The following is an 18,437-nucleotide window of genomic DNA, read 5'->3' as shown; positions in this document are numbered from 1 at the left end:
CAGCTATCGCAATAGCATTAGCCATCCGCAAAGTCTCACGAGCCTCAGCTCGCAATCTCCCATGAGCCTCAGCAAAGTGTAAACAATCGCGTTTCTCAAACGATCTCCTATAAAATGATCGGAACTGACTAAAGTTCGATCTAACGCATTGGTACTACTCACCTATGTTTCCCTTCCATATCGATCCGTAGATTTACTCGAAACATTAACAGAGCAGCCTATTTTGACATGAAATAGCCTGGTACGTATAGCAGCTATCGCAATAGCATTAGCCATCCGCAAAGTCTCACGAGCCTCAGCTCGCAATCTCCCATGAGCCTCAGCAAAGTGTAAACAATCGCATTTCTCAAACGATCTCCTATAAAATGATCAGAACTGACTAAAGTTCGATCTAACGCATTGGTACTACTTACCTATGTTTCCCTTCCATATCGATCCGTAGATTTACTCGAAACATTAACAGAGCAGCCTATTTTGACATGAAATAGCCTGGTACGTATAGCAGCTATCGCAATAGCATTAGCCATCCGCAAAGTCTCACGAGCCTCAGCTCGCAATCTCCCATGAGCCTCAGCAAAGTGTAAACAATCGCGTTTCTCAAACGATCTCCTATAAAATGATCGGAACTGACTAAAGTTCGATCTAACGCATTGGTACTACTTACCTATGTTTCCCTTCCATATCGATCCGTAGATTTACTCGAAACATTAACAGAGCAGCCTATTTTTAAATGAAATAGCCTCGCGGGTACAACAGCTATTCGGTGACGCCCCCTGACTACAGTTGCCGTAATGTTGGGAAGCGATGCGACCTTGTAATTTACTAGTCGTACTAAAACGTACTGAAACATTTTGGCAGAGCACTGTGTACAACCAGTATGGATCAACAAATTCATCAATTGATCCATATATAAGGCGCACTGGCCTATAAGGCGCACTGTCGGCTTTTGAGAAAATTTTAGGTTTTTAGGTGCGCCTTTTAGGGCGGAAAATACGGTACATTTTTTTCAAATACATATGATGAAATGTTGGATTGAATAATAAAATACATATAACATATATATAATATATGTTTTGGGAAATAATGTCATAAGGGTAATAAGTCATGTCACTGGGACAAAGAGTTAAAAGATTATTTGGTTGTTATCAGCACAAATTTCAAAGCCAAAATCTGTGATGGTATGATTTGTGTGTTAGATCCAATGCCATGGTAGTAAACTTGCACATCTGTGAAGGCAGCAATAACACTAAAAGGCACATACAGATTCACGTTCCCATGTTACAACAGCTTGGCTACATAGTAAAAGAGTGTGAGTACTCGACAGGCCTGCCAGTACCCCAGACTTGTCTTTCATTGAAAATGGGGTGGCGCGTTCATTTTGAAGCACAAAATAGAAGACTGTTTGAGCAACTGAAGTTGGACATCAAGCATGAATGGGAATTTTACCGACAACGCTTCAACAATTAGTGCTCACAGTTCCTAATAAGCGTGATATATCACAATGGGAAACATACCCATTTCCCAGCTTTTTTGGAAAGTGTTGCAGCTCTAAAAGAGGGTGATACGCAAAAACAAAAGGATAAAGTTTAGTCATTTAAACATCACATATCTTGTGTATTTATCTGTTGCGTATTTAATTGAATATCGGCCAAAAGGACGTTGCCATGTTTTGGCTTCACAAAATGTGCAAACTTCATTAGATTTGTGTTTGTTATATTAAGTCACATATCACATGATAAAGTATGTGTTATTGCTCTTATTATTTGATTACTTTGCTATGATTATAGTTAATAACTTAATGACTTAGTTTTTTATCATCGAAACTTGCACAACATACTTTGACTCATGTAAAACTTGATTGAGTCTTGTAAAAGACTCCCAGAACTGTATCAAATGCCTTGTTGTGCATTACATAAATCGAATCCAAAGAGAAGATAAACCCAATATAGATGCAGTCGCCGACATCCAAAAGCAAAAACGTACGGTTTGTGACTCATTAAAATCTCAATAAAGCAGACATATCTTGGCATATGATTTGTTGGTGATTAATAAAATATTCCTTCAAGAACAAAGACTTTTCCATTCAACAAATGCATGAACTGCTGCTAAAACAGCCAGTGTGCACAGACAACAACAGAATACCAAAGGCGCTGTAGCAAGTTGCCTCCAGTTCCTCAGAGATTAGAGGAGGGGGAAGGAAAGGAGATGTGTTGGAGGAGGCAGAAATGAAGAGAAATGAGGAGCAGCAGCTTTGGAGAGGCAGAGTAGCAGAGAGAATAAAAGGAGAAGGTGTGGAGACCCATGCTACTGCTTCTATGCTCTCAGCATCACGGATCCCAGAAATGTGAATGGATCTCGCCTGGCTGCAGTCCGCTCCGCGTGGACTGGCTGCGGGCTGGCGGAGGGACTCCGGACCGTGGAGGCAATAAGAGCGTAAAGAATGCCTGCGGCCACTGAGGGGCACGCAGCCGACAGGTTCGGGGATCAAAGAAAAAGGATGTAAATAATCTAGCACGCAGGAGAAGGAAGAGAAAGGGGAGAGAGTGGTGGCTATGGACATGCCGGAGGATGGATCGTTGTTTAATAATCAGACTGCACATGGGCCGGAGCCAAGCCAAGGAGGAGCGCGTCCTGCATGGGCAGTTACGGCGCTGGCCAGCGTGCTGATCTTCACAACTGTGGTGGATGTGTTGGGGAACCTGCTGGTTATAATCTCTGTAGCGAAGAACCGTAAACTCCGAAATGTGGGTAAGAAGCTAAAATCTATTTAGTGTACATGTGTGTGTGTGCGTGTGTGCGTGCATGTGTGCGTGGGCGCACTCATGTAAACAAACAGCCTCGCGGTTGTCAGCTGAGAAACAAGCGTAACGTTTTTATGTGAATCAACCTTGACTGAATGGATGACTCGACGCACTTTAAAGGACTCAGTCGAAACGAATGGATTTTAATTAATTCAGGTGCCAAACTGAATGGCTTGCTTTCAACGGTCTGCCTCATTCATACTACAGACTAATAAAGTCTTACTCAATTTGTCTTGTCATTGTGATATTCACATTCCACACAGCGCCCGGAACTTGACGCTTGCAGATTGACGGTAGGCGGCTCGGCGGCGCACTGGGTAGCACGTCCGCCTCACAGTTAGGAGGGTGTGGGTTCGATTCCACCTCCGGCCCTCCCTGTGTGGAGTTTGCATGTTCTCCCCGAGCCCGTGTGGATTTTCTCCGGGCACTTCGGTTTCCTCCCACGTCCCAAAAACATGCTTGGTAGGCCGATTGGGCACTCCAAATTGTCCCAAGGTGCGAGTGCAAATGGTTGTTTGTCTCTGCGTGCCCTGCGATTGGCTGGCAACCGGTTCAGGGTGTCCCCCGCCTACTGCTCGATGACAGCTGGGATAGGCTCCAGCACACCCGTGGGGACTGAGCGGTTCGGAAATTGGATGGATGGATGGATATATATACAGTAGAGCCTCGGTTTTCGACCACAATCCGTTCCAGAAGGCTGTTCGGGAAGTGAATCGTTCGAATTACGAATCATGTTTTCCCATTACAAATAATGGGAAAAACATTAATCCGTTCCAAGCAAAAAACCCGCCTTTTTTAAGCATTTTTTCATTTGCGCATCTTTGTCCGACCGCGCAACTGCAGCGCACCGCCAAAGGCGCAACCGTAGCGCGTCGCCCACCGCGCTGGTCGCATTATTGTGACAGAGCCGTCGCTGAAATTTAGAAAATATTTTTAAAGTCCTGATGTACTTTCGAAAATTTAAGTGGACCTAAGGGAGCTTAATTTTGTCCGATCGCGCAACGGCAGCGCACCGCCGAACGCGCAACCATAGCGCGCCGCCAACCGCGCAACTGCACCGCGCTGGTTGCATTATTGTGACAGAGCGGTCGCTAAAATTTTGAAAATATTTTTAAAGTCCTGATGTACTTTCCAAAATTTAAGTGGACCTGAGTGCGCAGGGAGCTTAATTTGGTCCGATCGCGAAACCGCAGCGCGCGGGGCGCTCACTGTCGCATTGCTTTAGGAGTGTCTTTGTGTTTTAGGATGGCTTTACTGCTCCCACTTGTTTCCTTTAGAGGCATGATTAGAGTTGATGCAATCCTCAAAGTAACGAGAATGTAATAACGAACGGAGTCAGCTGGCATGCAGGTCCTCTCGGCTCATCTCGCGAGGTTCGACAACCGAATTTCGTCCGACATCCGAAGCAAAGTAATCTCGAATTTTTTGTTCGAATACCGATTTCTTCGAGAACCGGGACGTTGGAAAACCGAGGCTCCACTGTATGTATATATATCTGTATATATATCTGTATATATATATATATATATATAGATAGATAGATAGATAGATAGATAGATAGATAGATAGATAGATAGATAGATAGATAGATAGATAGATAGATAGATAGATAGATAGATAGATAGATAGATAGATAGATAGATAGATAGATAGATAGATGGGCGGCTCGGTTCCACCTCCTTGTGTGGAGTTTGCATGTTCTCCCGAGCCCGCGTGTCCGGGCACTCCGGTTTCCTCCCACGTCCCAAAAACATGCTTGGTAGGCCGATTGAGCACTCCAAATTGTCCCTAGGTGTGAGTGCAAGTGCAAATGGTTGTTTGTCTCTGTGTGCCCTGCGATTGGCTGGCAACCGGTTCAGAGTGTCCCCCGCCTACTGCCCGTTGATGGCTGGGATAGGCTCCAGCACACCCACGACCCCCGTGGGGACTAAGCGGTTCAGAAATTGGATGGATGGATATATTCATATATATATATATATACATATATATATATATGTATATATATATATATATATATTCTTCTACGTCGCTTACGTCAGACTCTTCAACACAATTATCAACACAGGCCTAGAGTGCCCTCTTGCGATTCAGCGTGAAAATAAATCAAATCAATTTTTATTTGCCAAGTTTGAGCATGCCAAACAATGAATTTTACTCCGGTACATTTTGGCCACTGTACAACATTTAGGTAGCTAACAACATTCAGGACAACATGTGCAAAAATTATTCTCAAACATCCCCTCATCTTAAACTCATGTGAAATGATGTAATAATGTGTTAATAATTTCACATATAAATCGCTCCAGAGTATAAATCGCACCCCCGGCCAAACTATGAAAAAAAACTGTGACTTATAGTCCGGAAATACGGTATAAAACTCAAGTTTGTTCTTTTTCTACCTTTCTTATAATCTAGTGGCCGTATGTGACCGTAAACTTGAAAAACACAGCAACAGCAGTAGTGCCACAGATGGAGAAGGCAGATATATTATCAAGACTTAAAGGTATTACAGACGATCTTTCCGATAGGCGGACGATCCTCCGACGCCTATCGACGAACCAGAGCCAGTCAGTTTTTGAAGACTGCGCATGCACTCCCCTCCTCCCCACCCTTCTCTGTTGTTTTTAGGAAACGCCTCCACACTCACACGCACGAGCGCCATATTTCTCCAAGACGTCAAAAACAGGCTTTTTTGCGAGAACCTTCATCATCACGACGTTCATCAGCCACTTTCACTCAGAACACTTAGAAGTCAAGCAGGGAACACAACTAAGCCACAGTGTCCAAAATTCGCAGAGTTTTAATCACAAGTCACATGCATATGCGCAGTACTTCGCGCAGGGACGTGAGCGAGCATGGATATCAATAAGGAAATAAAACCCGGAAAACAAATTGATTGACAAGTTAACTGACCATTGTTGCCATTATTCCTGCCAATAATGATTGGTTGAGGTCTTTCTGATCCCACAGAGTGCGCGGTCTATATATATTAATAAATATTTAAGACGACCTATTTAACAGTACGTCAGTGGTACGTGGGAAGAAATTTGAGAAATATTACAAAATAAATTCTAAAAAAGATCCTCTCTAATACCTTTAAACATATGACATTAGTTAGTTGTATGACTTTTTCTCATACCACTAATAGTTCCAATGGGGGAAAAAAGACACAAGAAAGTTATGAGACTACAGTGATTCCTCGCCACTTTGCGCTTCACCTGTTGCGGCCTCGGTGCACAAATATTGCCGATATATTCGGTGCATCGCGGCTTTTTGCGGCGTCACTTGGAGCGCGGGCCTTTGTCTCCCCATGACACTATTGGCCGGTAGAGGAGACGAGACCAATGGGAACATGTTGATCGGTATCCCTGCCGCTGATTGGCTTAGAGCTGTAAGAGCAGTTTTCGCCACGCTTTATTTCAGCCTCCCGCTAAGTATCAGAATCAGCAGCATCTCTTTGTTTTGTCACGAACGAGGCAGAACAACTGAATGCAAGACGGGCTCACACAACTTTAAAGTTTAAAGGAGACAAGAAGGGCTGGAATGCCGGCAGAGCAGGATGACGAGGCAAGCTGACGAGCCAGTCAGCGAGCGCGCGTCGTGCGTCATTGAAGCAGACGGGCATAGCAAGCTCGTGCTCGGGGACAGCCAGAAAGTTGAGCCAAACAGTGTCCACAGCAGATCATAAAAACAGGCTTTCGCTAAAAAGCGAATCAGGAAACAGGCATCGCTCTACACCAGGGGTCTCAAACTCCAGTCCTCGGGGGCCGCATTCCTACATGTTTTCCAAGTTTCCCTCGTTAAACACACCTGATTCAAATGATCAGTTCATCCTCACGTTCTGCAGGAGCCTGATAATTGAATCAGGTGTGTTTAACGAGGGAAACTTGGAAAACATGTAGGAATGCGGCCCCCGAGAACTGGAGTTTGAGACCCCTGCTCTACACAGCAGATCAGACAAACGGGAATCGGGTGACAGGAATACGTGTATCGAGGCAGACAAACCATCGCAGATTGACGGGCTTTAAATACACGCCCTAATCAGCTGGTAGCAAGGGTACAGGTGGTAGCTATCAGCGCACGCAGCTTCGCATTGGATTTGCGTGCCCACGCGGACCAGCGCGAGGGCGCATTAGCCTACGAGCACGGCAGAGGCGTAGCCAAGCCGGGGCGAGCCGGGGCGGCGCCCCGGTTAGGACTCCCTGCGCCCCGGTTGAAAAAAAAAAAAAAAAAAAAAAAAAAAAAAAAAGAAAAAAAAAATCGAGCTTTTTCGATTCTTCATTTTCATGCCGTTTTTTTCTTTCGGTCTTGCGCGAGTGTGCTTGCGCTATTCTATGTGCGCGATGTTATCCATTCACCGTTTGCCTCCCGGACGTTTTAGCGATCAGCGAACGGCGTGGGTGATGTTCGATTTTTTTTCCTGTGGGCGTGCGCCCCTACTGGAAAAATTCCTGGCTACGCCTCTGGAGCACGGCGAGATCAGAGCAGAGCCGTGACACTTTTTTTTTTTTTTTGTGACTGACTTTTTTTTTTTTGAAGCCCTAAAGAATGTTCCTAGAAGTCAGTTTAACTTTATAATATTTAAAAAGTGTTTAACATACAATAACGTGTTTAAAAATACAATAAAGTGTTTAAAAATAAAATTATAAAAGGCTTGGCGGATATCGTAAACATATTGACTCTACATCGCGGATTTTCACATATGCTAAACCAATTAGTAGCAATAAATGAGGGATCACTGTACACTGCGACAGAATCGGTTGTAGTTTCATTGATTTATTCCAAATGCTCTAGAAGGCAGCAGGATCATAAATCTGTCATGGTTCCTAATTTTCAGTAGTGACTTTCAGTGAACACGGTGACTGTTCGACCACTTGCAAGTATTTGTGTTAAACAGCCAAACTTGCTGAAAGACCAACATCAGCATCCTCAGGCCAGAAAGGAAATTGTCATTCCAGCACTTCTGATGCTCTAATTCACAGGTGTCAAACTCAAGGCCCGGGGGCCAGATACGGCCCGCCACATCATTTTCTGTGGCCCGCGAAGACAAATTGTGCATCATATTCGTGTGTCATTACTAAAATTGCAAATTGTCTTCACTTTTAATAATGTCTTTTTTGTTAAATATTTGACCAGTTTTTACTCGTCTGATTTGAAAACGGGTTATTTGTCAGTTTGTTTTGTAGCTTTTACTGTATATAATATGAGGTGCTCATACATTTATTTGGGTTGACAGTCATAATGGCCCTCCGAAAGAAGCTATGACTACAATGCGGCCCGCGAAAAAAAACGAGTTTGACACCCCTGCTCTAATTAGAAATGCCAAATTAGATATGCCGCATGAAAATTCACTTTTCTGTGTTGTGTTCAAAGAACCTTAGGAATCCTCTCACTCTAAATACCAGGAATGAAACTCTGGTTTAACTGTAAATTCAAGTCAAGCATTCATCAAAACAATCATAAATCAAAGGATTGGACACAGAATTGTTCGTAACGGGTGTACTAAAGACTCCCAATTAGTGAATGCAAATCTCGTTTTCATTAATAGTAAAACTCAAATCAAAACAGGAACTATATTATCAAAAATATATTTTCATTTTTTGCATTTTGTAAATTCCCAGGAACCTGCTGTGTTGTTTGTGTGTGGGAGCCAGGATCTAGTGAAGTTATTGAATAATTGTCGAAAAAGATCTGTGTTGAAGTAATATTTTTGAGAGGTTCAAGAAACGTTTTGAAGCACTGATCAAATCTAATAAGACCCCTCTTCCTTCACAAATAAATATTCCCGTTGGGCTCTGTGTTCATGCAGAGAGAGACAGACGTAAAACGCAGCATACACTGTACATCAGCCCCCAAATATCCCTAATTCTATTGATTATCTTCCAGAGGGCAATATAGTAAATAGTACTCTGTGATTACATGATGGGGAACTGTTTTATTTTGGTGACCAGCTGTGAGCATCACCAAGTGATCAGATGTGATGAAATGTGCATGACAGCAGCGAATCAGACAGGCCAGATCTTCATTCTTTCTCTACTTCGGTTTGCAAGTTGAAGACGTACAGAGAAAGTAAAAGAAACAAGAACTAAAGCACTCAGCTGATGGTCAGCCAAGACTTGATGATACTATCTTCCCAAGATGATAGTATTTCAACAAGATCGTTCCTCACCATTGCTTGTGTGACAGTTTCTCCAAAGTGACATGGAGTAAATGAAGCTGTTGTGCAAGGTAATCAAAAACAGGCACAACAATCACTTGAATAAGGAGTCACCCAAGTGATGATGTGGAAAGCATTATATTGCGAGAGGAATTTGCCAACGTATCATCAGCCATTTAGCTGCTACTAAGTCGCCATTCATTAGTAGTTTTGCTGCCACTTCGTAGTGGCTACTGAGCAGTCAGACAGACAGATACAACTGAGATAAAAGGTATTCTCCAAGTTCCCAATTCAATGTGGTGATATGTGATTGCCCTGACAGCCTTATATCATCCGCCCGTGGCCGTCTGCTTGCAGTTTCTCATAAACGTATTTTGTGCACTTGGTTCTCCTGCATGGATTCCAGCAAATCAGTCTCAGCTTCCACCATGTCAAGGACTCTGTGCCTCTCATGCACCGATTCTAAAGGGAATGAGAGGAGCTACTCCCCTTGACTGCGAATCAAGTCGACTGTGTTCACGTCCACAGTGCTCATATCTAACTGTGCCAACCTACGTGCGTCTGCGAGAAAACACTTGCTGTAGAGCCCATTGTGTTAGAATCGTCAGTACAATACACATTTTTGCTCTTCACTTTACTTCTACAGGGACAGCAAGACAAATAGGTTCATAATGTAATACAGTGCGGATCACAAACATAATTATTAAGGACTACACTATAAAAGCCGTTTTCCCCAATATCTGAATGGGAATATAATAAATGTAATCCATCTCTGCCCCAGAAAAATTATGTGTGGCTTTTTTTATACACGCACCATCCATTAAAAGCATTTCCATTCAGAAATTCGAAGTAAAATGAGAACATTTTTTTTCAACCTTACAGCAGCGATCTGCTAACTTAATAAGACCCAGCCTATTTATTTGTGTCCCTGGTAATGGAGATTTGATTTTAGTATACTGTATCTTTTGACTCATTTGTGTTACGCTATTCTTTACTATTTTTGCTGCTCAGGAGAAGACATTCTGGCCTTTCCAATGATATTTCATGTGTTTGGGTGGGATCAAAGGAACATTGCTTTCTTGCTAAGAAAATAGCAACAAAACACAAATGTCAGGAAAAGAGAAATATGTTGAAGATTTTCCTGCTTTAGCATTGCAAATCAATACAGTTGATCAACTTAAAAATATTCTTATAAAATTCTAAATTGTTAATAATTTAGTTCCAACGAGGCAGGAAATTGCAAAAAAAAAAATATGCATCTTTTCCTCAGGTCTCAGGAGGATATAGCAGGAGAGGCATGGTAGCATGGCTGTTTTTCAACCAGGCTATTCGAACACTGACTTTTTTTTTATGAACTAGTAACATTTACTCAAAAGCTCTCTTTGTAAAATTTACTGAAAATTCCTGGGAGTAAAAACGTTACAATTTGTTTTTTCAAGTAAATTTGACTCACCACTTTTTACGTTGTAGAATTCCTTTTCCCCAGCCACTTGGTCCAGCCCTTGTATTGTGTTCCCAGCTGAGCCAGCAAACATTGGCTATAAATCAATTCACCAAATGCATTATTATCACCATCTTTAATATACAGCAGGGGTCACCAACCTTTCTTAAACCGAGAGCTACTTCCTGGGTACTGATTAAGGCAAAGGGCAACCAGTTTGACACACACTTCTGAAATAGCCAATTTGCTCAATTAGGCTTTCACTATGTGTTATTATTTCTAGTTCACATGTGTGATTTTGACAAGAATAGCAAAAATACAGTCAAACCTTGTTTTTTGACCACAATCTGTCACAGAAGGCGGTTCGAGAAGCGAATTGGTCGAATTCCGAATCTATTTTTCCCATTACAAATAATGGAAAACATTTTAATCAGTTTCAAGACAAAAAAAACAACGCCTTTTTTAAGCATTTTTTCATTTGCGCATATTTGTCCGATCGCGCAACCGCAGCGCACCGCCGAACGCACAACCGTAGCGCGCCGCCCACCGCGCAGCTGCACCGCGCTGGTCGCATTATTGTGACAGAGCCGTCGCTGAAATTTAGAAAATATTTTTAAAGTCCTGATGTACTTTCCAAAATTTAAGTGGACCTAAGTGCGCAGGGAGCTTAATTTTGTCCGATCGCGCAACTGCAGCACACCGCCGAACGCGCAACAGTAGCGCGTCGCCGACCGCGCAACTGCACCGCGCTGGTCGCATTATTGTGACAGAGCCGTCGCTAAAATTTAGAAAATATTTTTAAAGTCCTAATGTACTTTCCAAAATGTAAGTGGACCTCAGTGCGCAGGGAGCTTAATTTGGTCCGATCGCACAACCGCAGCGCGCCAGGCACTCACTGTCGCATTGCTTTAAGAGCGTCTTTGTGTTTTAGGATGGCTTTACTGCTCCCACTTGCTTTCTTTGGAGGCATGATTTGGGGTTAATACAATCCTCAAAGTAACGAAAATACAATAACGGAGTCAGTCGACATCCGGGCCGCACGGTCGGGTTTTCTTGGGTCCTCCCGGCTCATCTCGCGAGGTTCGACCTCCGAATGTTGTTCGACAACCGAAGTAAAAAAATCTCGAATTTTTTATTCGAATTCCGATTTGTTCGAGAACCAGGACGTTCGAAAACCGAGGTTCGACTGTAAAATAAATAGATGCGGCTCACTGACAAGTCAAGTCAAGTCAAGTCAAGTTTATTTGTATAGCCCTAAATCACAAGCAGTCTCAAAGGGCTTCACATAGACAAAAAAAATTGACAATTATTCTCAAAGCATCCCCTGATCTTAAGCTCCCAAAAGGGCAAGGAAAAACTCAAAAACCCCTGCCCGGGGAAAATGAGAAACCTTGAGAAGGGACCACAGATGGAAGGATCCCCCTTTCAGGATCACCAGGTTGTAATGGATGCAGAGAGGGCACAAATAATGCATAATATGAAAATCAAAAGTGGATGTCCAAGTCAGAGCGAAGGGCCGCCGGAGGAGCCCTCTACTATCCTGGCTGTGGAGGTTGAGCTGCAGTTCCCCCAACCTGAATTAGCCCACAAGAATCCAGATAGCCGCTGTCAGCTTGGGTGCCACCTAACCACCTCCCCGGCCGGGGAGGGGGGGGGGGAGAGAAAACAAAACAAACTCCGGCCGAATCGGCCACTCCAAGTTAGTTAAAGGCCATGTCATAGAAATGTGTCTTTAAACGTGTCTTAAATGTTTCTACTGAGGTAGAGCTGCTATTTGAGCTAATTTTAGAACAGTCCTGCGGGCGACTCATGCGGTCCTCACGGGCGACCTGTTGCCCGCGGGCACCGTGTTGGTGACCCCTGATATACAGTATCTAAAAGGTATGGCGTCACAACTGCTGTGCATGCGTTCGTGCATGCGGTAGTGGGGGGGAGGGGTCACTCATAGACTTACCATCAGGGGTTAATGGTAGTCCCCAAGTGCCCACTTCACGTCAGCCTAACTTCATCTTGCAGTTCCTTTCAATCATACTTCATACAATTCATTCTATCGCTCTCATGAATGTTTTAATTTGCAAGTGCAAAGTAGAATGTTAACACATTTGTTGCGGCCAATTCTTGATTATGCTGACACATATGTATATAGCAACACTTCAGAAGCAAATCTTCGTCCTTCTAACACTTTGTACAATCAGCATTTATAGATTTTTTTCTGAGGTGTCCATATAGCACTCTATATGCAATGTATAAATCCCTGAATTGACTAGTTCCCAAGGACAGAAGGAAATTTCGTTGATTGTTATGTACTTTTAAATACCATATTTTTCGGACTATAATTTAATGGCAACACTTGTACTCTCCAGTGAAGGAGCTGTGACGCAAAGTCAATATGGAAGTGGCAAAGTAAAAGTCCTTATAAACAAACGTATGAGCCAAAAACACTCTACAAACGAGAAATGAAACAAAGTAAGAAAAAAGACGAGGGCCAGGGTGTGGCATTGGTTGAGCGCCTGACGAAGAGGCATGGAAGCAACAAGTTACTGAGGAGCCAGAGTTTAAATATTGAAAGACGCCAGGACACGTCCAACCCCGTGACAAAATAAAGGACCAATGCACAGTTATAAAAAAGACGTTAATTGTTCTGCCTGATGAACAAATATATATTTGTAATGAATAAATACATTTTACACAAATTAAGTGACATAGAATCGATCATCATTTTGCAGCACCTGTCATGATCTCTCACAGTATACCAGTGTGCCCCAACATTCTTGTTGGGAATCACTGGATTTGAGACACTTGTTTTTGTAAAAATGTAATATAATATGATATAATATACCGTATTTTTCAGACTATAAGTCGCGTTTTTTTTCATAGTTTGGGTGGGGGGGGCGACTTATACTCAAGAGCGACTTATATGTGAAATTCAAAAAGTTTTACTTTATTACTTACTTATTAGTATAGTTGATCACTTCACATGTTAGTTTCACTTTAAACCGCATGAGGGCGCACTATGGCTGTGGAAACTCCTGGGAGTTTAAGATCAGGGGATGTTTGAGAATATTTGTCAATTTTTGCACATGTCCTGAGTGTTGTTAGTCACCTAAATGTTGAACAGAGGCTGAGATGTACTGAAGTCAACTTCCTTGTTTGGCATGCTCAAACATGGCCAATAAAAATTCTTGAATCTTGAATAATTGGAGCCTCACTGACAATGAGTTCCATTCACTGACTTCCGGAGTCAGGAGATTTAATGATTTGGAGTGACACAGATGGTTCGATAAAATTGTTATTTATGTTATAGTTATTTGACATATAGTTTATTTAGAGTAGCAACGTGTATGTTGTTAGACTTCATTAGTTTCCAATTGTTTAGCAAGGCCGTGAAGGCAGTAGGGGGTGGACGGTAAGAGCGATCCAGGGCGCTTGCTTGGAGCACACACACATGTTGAGCTCTTGTATTGTGAAATAAAGAGCCGGTTACCAAACCCATGTCTTGCCTGGTACTTTGGTAACACTACAATATGGTTATATACGTAGATCTGTGGAATAATTGGAGCCGCAACTGACAACAAGGCTGACGTCAGCGGCTCACGTAGGTCCGGAGTCAACAGCTGTTTTTTTTGTTTTTTTTATTTACACGTAGGATGAATATTCCGCTGGATTTAATGGTTTGGAGTGACACAGATGGTTCGATAAAATTGTTGTTTATATTACATTTATTTGATATATCAAATGAACGCAGTGAACAGCTGTGTTTTCTTTTTTTTTCAAGCGACACAAGACGAAGATTCCGATGGATTTAATGATTTGAAGTGACACGGATGGTTCGATAAAATTGTTGTTTATATTATTGTTATTTGATGTATAGTTTATATATTATATGGGCCTGTGGAATAATTTGAACTGCAACTGACGACGAGTCCGACGTCAGCGGCGCACTGCACACATGGCGTTGTTTACAGAAAGGACGAAGAATTTGATCAATAGATCCATTGATTTGGAGTGACACAGATGGTTTGATAAAATTGTTGTTTATATTATAGTTATTTGATATATAGTTTATATATCATTATATGGGCCTGTGGAATAATTTGAACTGTAACTGACGACGAGTCCGACGTCAGCGGCGCGCCGCACATGCGTTGTTTACAGAAAGGACGAAGAATTTGATCGATGGATTCAATGATTTGGAGTGACACAGATGGTTTGATACACGTATTATTTATGTTATAGTTATTTGAATAACTGTTAATGTTACGTCAGGCCCGTTCTTAGCTCCTCGTTTGTGTTTATGTCACGTTAGCATACCGTATCGTTTAGCCTGTTTTTGCTGGTTCATGTCTGTACTTGGTGTTGGATTTTGTCAAATAAATTTCCCCCAAAATGCGACTTAAACTCCGATGCGACTTATATATGTTTTTTCCCCTTTATTGTGAATTTTATGGCTGATGCGACTTGTACTCCGGAGCGACTTTTAGTCCGAAAAATACGGAATATTCATATTTCCCTTTTTGGCCATACTTAAGGCAATTCTTTATTTCTTTAAGTTCATTGTGTCATCTGAGGCACACATTTTTCTCACACCAAAAATTTGAAAAGAAACTGGTCAGAGTGCATTTAAGTTTGAAGATCCATCCTTATGGTCTTAGATCAATAACCTGTTTAAATTTGTCAGACATCTTGTTCTTGTACTATTTTTTCCTGAACTCATTAGATTTGATTTGGACGTATTTTCTACTTTCTCTCAGTTGTATAGTTTATGTATATCAGGGGTGCCCAAACTTTTTCAGCTCGCGAGCTACTTTTGAAATGACCAAGTCACAAAGATCTACCCACTAAAATTTTTTTATATATATATATATATACGTATATATATGTCATCGTGAAAAAAAAGTCCTACTCCCATTCCCTATGAAAGTGATACTTCTTACTATGGCCAGCTGCCCCACTCATTTTTATACCCTTTCTTAAGTTTAAGAGAAAAAACAGGGTTCTGACAATTGGAGGGAACTCGCGAGCTAGCGTGTTTGTGTTGTGTTGTTAGCGCCGTTGTTTGTACACGCGTCAAGTGCGAAAAAAAAAAAAAAAAAAAAATTAAATAAATAAATAAAATAAAAAAAATAATAACATTTTAATATCACGCGATCGACCAATAGTGGCTTGGCGATCGACCGGTCGATCGCGATCGACGTATTGGGCACCCCTGATGTATATCATAATGTATTTCCAGTGCCTTTTGTGCCATAAGATGTTTATGCTGCTATACAGTGCCGGCTCTACGCAGGGGCAAGAGGGGGCAACGCCCCCTCAAACAGATGTCCTGCCCCCTCGAATCAAACTTTTAGAAGTGAAAAATCCGCTGATAGAAACACACGTTAATCAGCCCCCTCTCTTCTCTCATGTCGGTGCAGTGTGTGTCCTCACACAGCCTGCTGTCAGGACTCCGCGCCCCTCCGTAAACATCCAATCACTGTGAGTATGCAAATGAGGCAAGACGCAGCCAGCGAGTGTCAAGTTACAGTCAGCGCGGTAGGAGTTGGAAGAAGCAGTAAAAACTCCACCAAACTCGTCGTAATGATCCGTGATATAACTACTGATTAACAACAACTCAAATAATAGTTAATATAACATTCATATTATATGTTCCCCCCCCCCCCCCCCCCCCCCCTGAGAGATTGCCACCTTATTGTGGTCAGGGGGTTTGCGTGCCTCAGTGACCCTAAGAGCTATACCAGCAGAAGCTTTAATCTTCAGGTGGGACACCCAAGCTGGACAGGTCTTAGTGTAGAGGCCTGACAGAGAGCAATCCACTTCTCCAGGTTGAGATCTGGACACACAGCTAACAACTGCCGAGAAGAAAACACTAACAGTGTTAAAAATGTGTAAAAAAAAAAGAACATGCCCCCTTCACATTTCTCTTATGTGCATTCCTAGAACCGGCCCTGCTGCTATATGTATGTATTATTATATTTTTACAAATGACTATTGCGAAATATTGTGGGTGGTAGGAGATTAGGGCGCATCAAGTGTGAGTGATTGGGTGTGAGTTTTTTTTGTGGTTAAATGTTTTATATTGTCTTGTGGATTGATTTTCAATTAATATTTTGATAGTATTCGTATGTGTTGGAAGGATCCCTTAGAACAGCGGTGGCCAACCTGCGGCTCTTTGGCTGGTTTCATGTGGCTCTTTTACGTTCATATCAACATTTGTGTTTATTTTTCGTGCGTATTTGCTTCGCTTGAGTTCAATATGGTATTTTGGTCAAACGCGCATGCGCGTGAGGTGAAATCCCGCAAAGGAGGAGGGACAAACAGAGCGATTGGTTTTGCTGGCTTTTTAATGAATGGCGACTGACTACGGGGGCCCATTAGGTCCAGAAAAGCTGACAAGACGCTTGCCAAAATGGCAAGGAAAAAATGCACAGCTAAACGAATATATGGCGATGAACACAGGATGTTTTTAACAGAGTTAAAGTTGTTTTTTGTTGAACGCTATGGCAAGCCATTCTGCCTGATATGTCGGACGTCATTGGCGCATTTAAAAGCTTCAAATGGTCAGCGCCACTTCAGCTCACTTCATGCCAATATCGATAAGGACTTTGCAAAAGGGACTGAATTTCGCAAGCACAAGTTTGGAGACTTTGAAAAGTCAGGCAGAAAAATAGGTACAGTTTTTCAAAAAAATTACGAAGCACTCAGAGACTGTCACACTTGCATTGTTTCAACTGGCTTGGAACATTGCACGGGCTAAAAAGCCATACAATGAAGTGGAGTTCGTTAAAATATTGCCTCAGTGACGTTATTGAAATCTTGTCTCCTGAAAACGACAACACCTTCGGCTAGCAGGGGTCGGCAACCTTTTTTACTCAAAGAGCCATTTGGGACCGCCCCCCAATGAAAAGAAAGCACCCGGAGCCACAACCCATTTTGACATCATTATATATATTATGCATGTATATATTATGCTATGTACAAAAAACTATTGCATTTATGAAAATGAAATCAACGAACTGCTGCAGAGAACACGGAATTTTATTTCTGCATGTAACAAAAAGCATTTTACACTTGGTTGATGCTTAATTTCAAATAAAATACCCGGTGTCTATTTGAGTCCTCGTATTTAAGAAATAAAAATCCAAACTTACCCAACCCACTGAACAAAAAATGCAAACAGCCTGCAGTCACCTGTCCTCTTATTTATGAGATAAAAATCCAAACTTATCCAAATATTATCCACCAGCACTGAACGAACAATGCAAACCAAAAAAATGCGCAGTCTGCTTCTGTCCCATTGCGTGTACTGGAGTGTGCAGCCACTTGTCCTCCTGAATTAAAAAAAACGACTACTTCACTTAATATATAGTTATCACGCTGGTAGTGTGCTGGAAAAACGCCGGCTGCCAGACGTGAGGGACGCCAGGAATTCGAATGTCGCACATCGGCGGATGTAACGCATATTTTGGGCGGTAAAAATATTAAAAACGTTTAATTTTAATGTTACAAGTTTACCATAATCTTCAAATTCAGAATTATATTTTAAAATGAACAAACTAAAATAAAATGTAATTTTTATAAAATACTCATTATTTTCCAAAGTCACAGGGAGCCACAACAGAAGGATGAAAGAGCCACATGTGGCTCCGGAGCCATGGGTTGCCGACCTATGGGCTATCGCAATTACTTTTATGACGGCAAAAGACGGACAGCACAGTGCGAGATATGCAACAAAAACATTTCGGACAGCCAGACGACAACTTCAAACTTTGTCCGTCATCTGAAGAGCCATTCTGCCAAGTAAGTGCTTTTCATTTATCTAAATTGGTGTGTGTATACGTATATAGCTTTAATGCAATGAATATGATGATGATGAAACTGAATTAAGTAAATATGACTTAATATGGAGCAAGTTAATAAATAAAAACTACAGTTAACTTGACTTGGACTTGACTTGACCTATTTAAGGACTTGACTTAGACTTGACCTATTTAAGGACTTGACTTGACTTGCCCAAGAATAAAATGACTTGGGACTTACT

The 18,437-nt window shown here is 42.0% G+C and overlaps 1 protein-coding gene across 1 annotated transcript in view; it reads left to right on the top strand.

Moving 5' to 3' along the window:
* The first annotated feature begins 2,200 nt into the window (after window positions 1-2,200).
* Window positions 2,201-18,437, top strand: part of LOC119133101 (melatonin receptor type 1B-like) — a 52,879-nt gene continuing 36,642 nt past the window's right edge. Inside the window, exon 1 of the mRNA XM_037268786.1 lies at window positions 2,201-2,748. Coding sequence (XP_037124681.1) covers window positions 2,553-2,748 — 196 coding nt within the window. The 5' untranslated portion in view covers window positions 2,201-2,552. The remainder of the gene's footprint in view (window positions 2,749-18,437) is intronic.

The sequence above is a fragment of the Syngnathus acus genome, chromosome 13, assembly GCF_901709675.1.
Source record: "Syngnathus acus chromosome 13, fSynAcu1.2, whole genome shotgun sequence".
NCBI classification, from domain to species: domain Eukaryota; kingdom Metazoa; phylum Chordata; class Actinopteri; order Syngnathiformes; family Syngnathidae; genus Syngnathus; species Syngnathus acus.
This window is presented reverse-complemented; position numbering and strand designations above follow the sequence as displayed.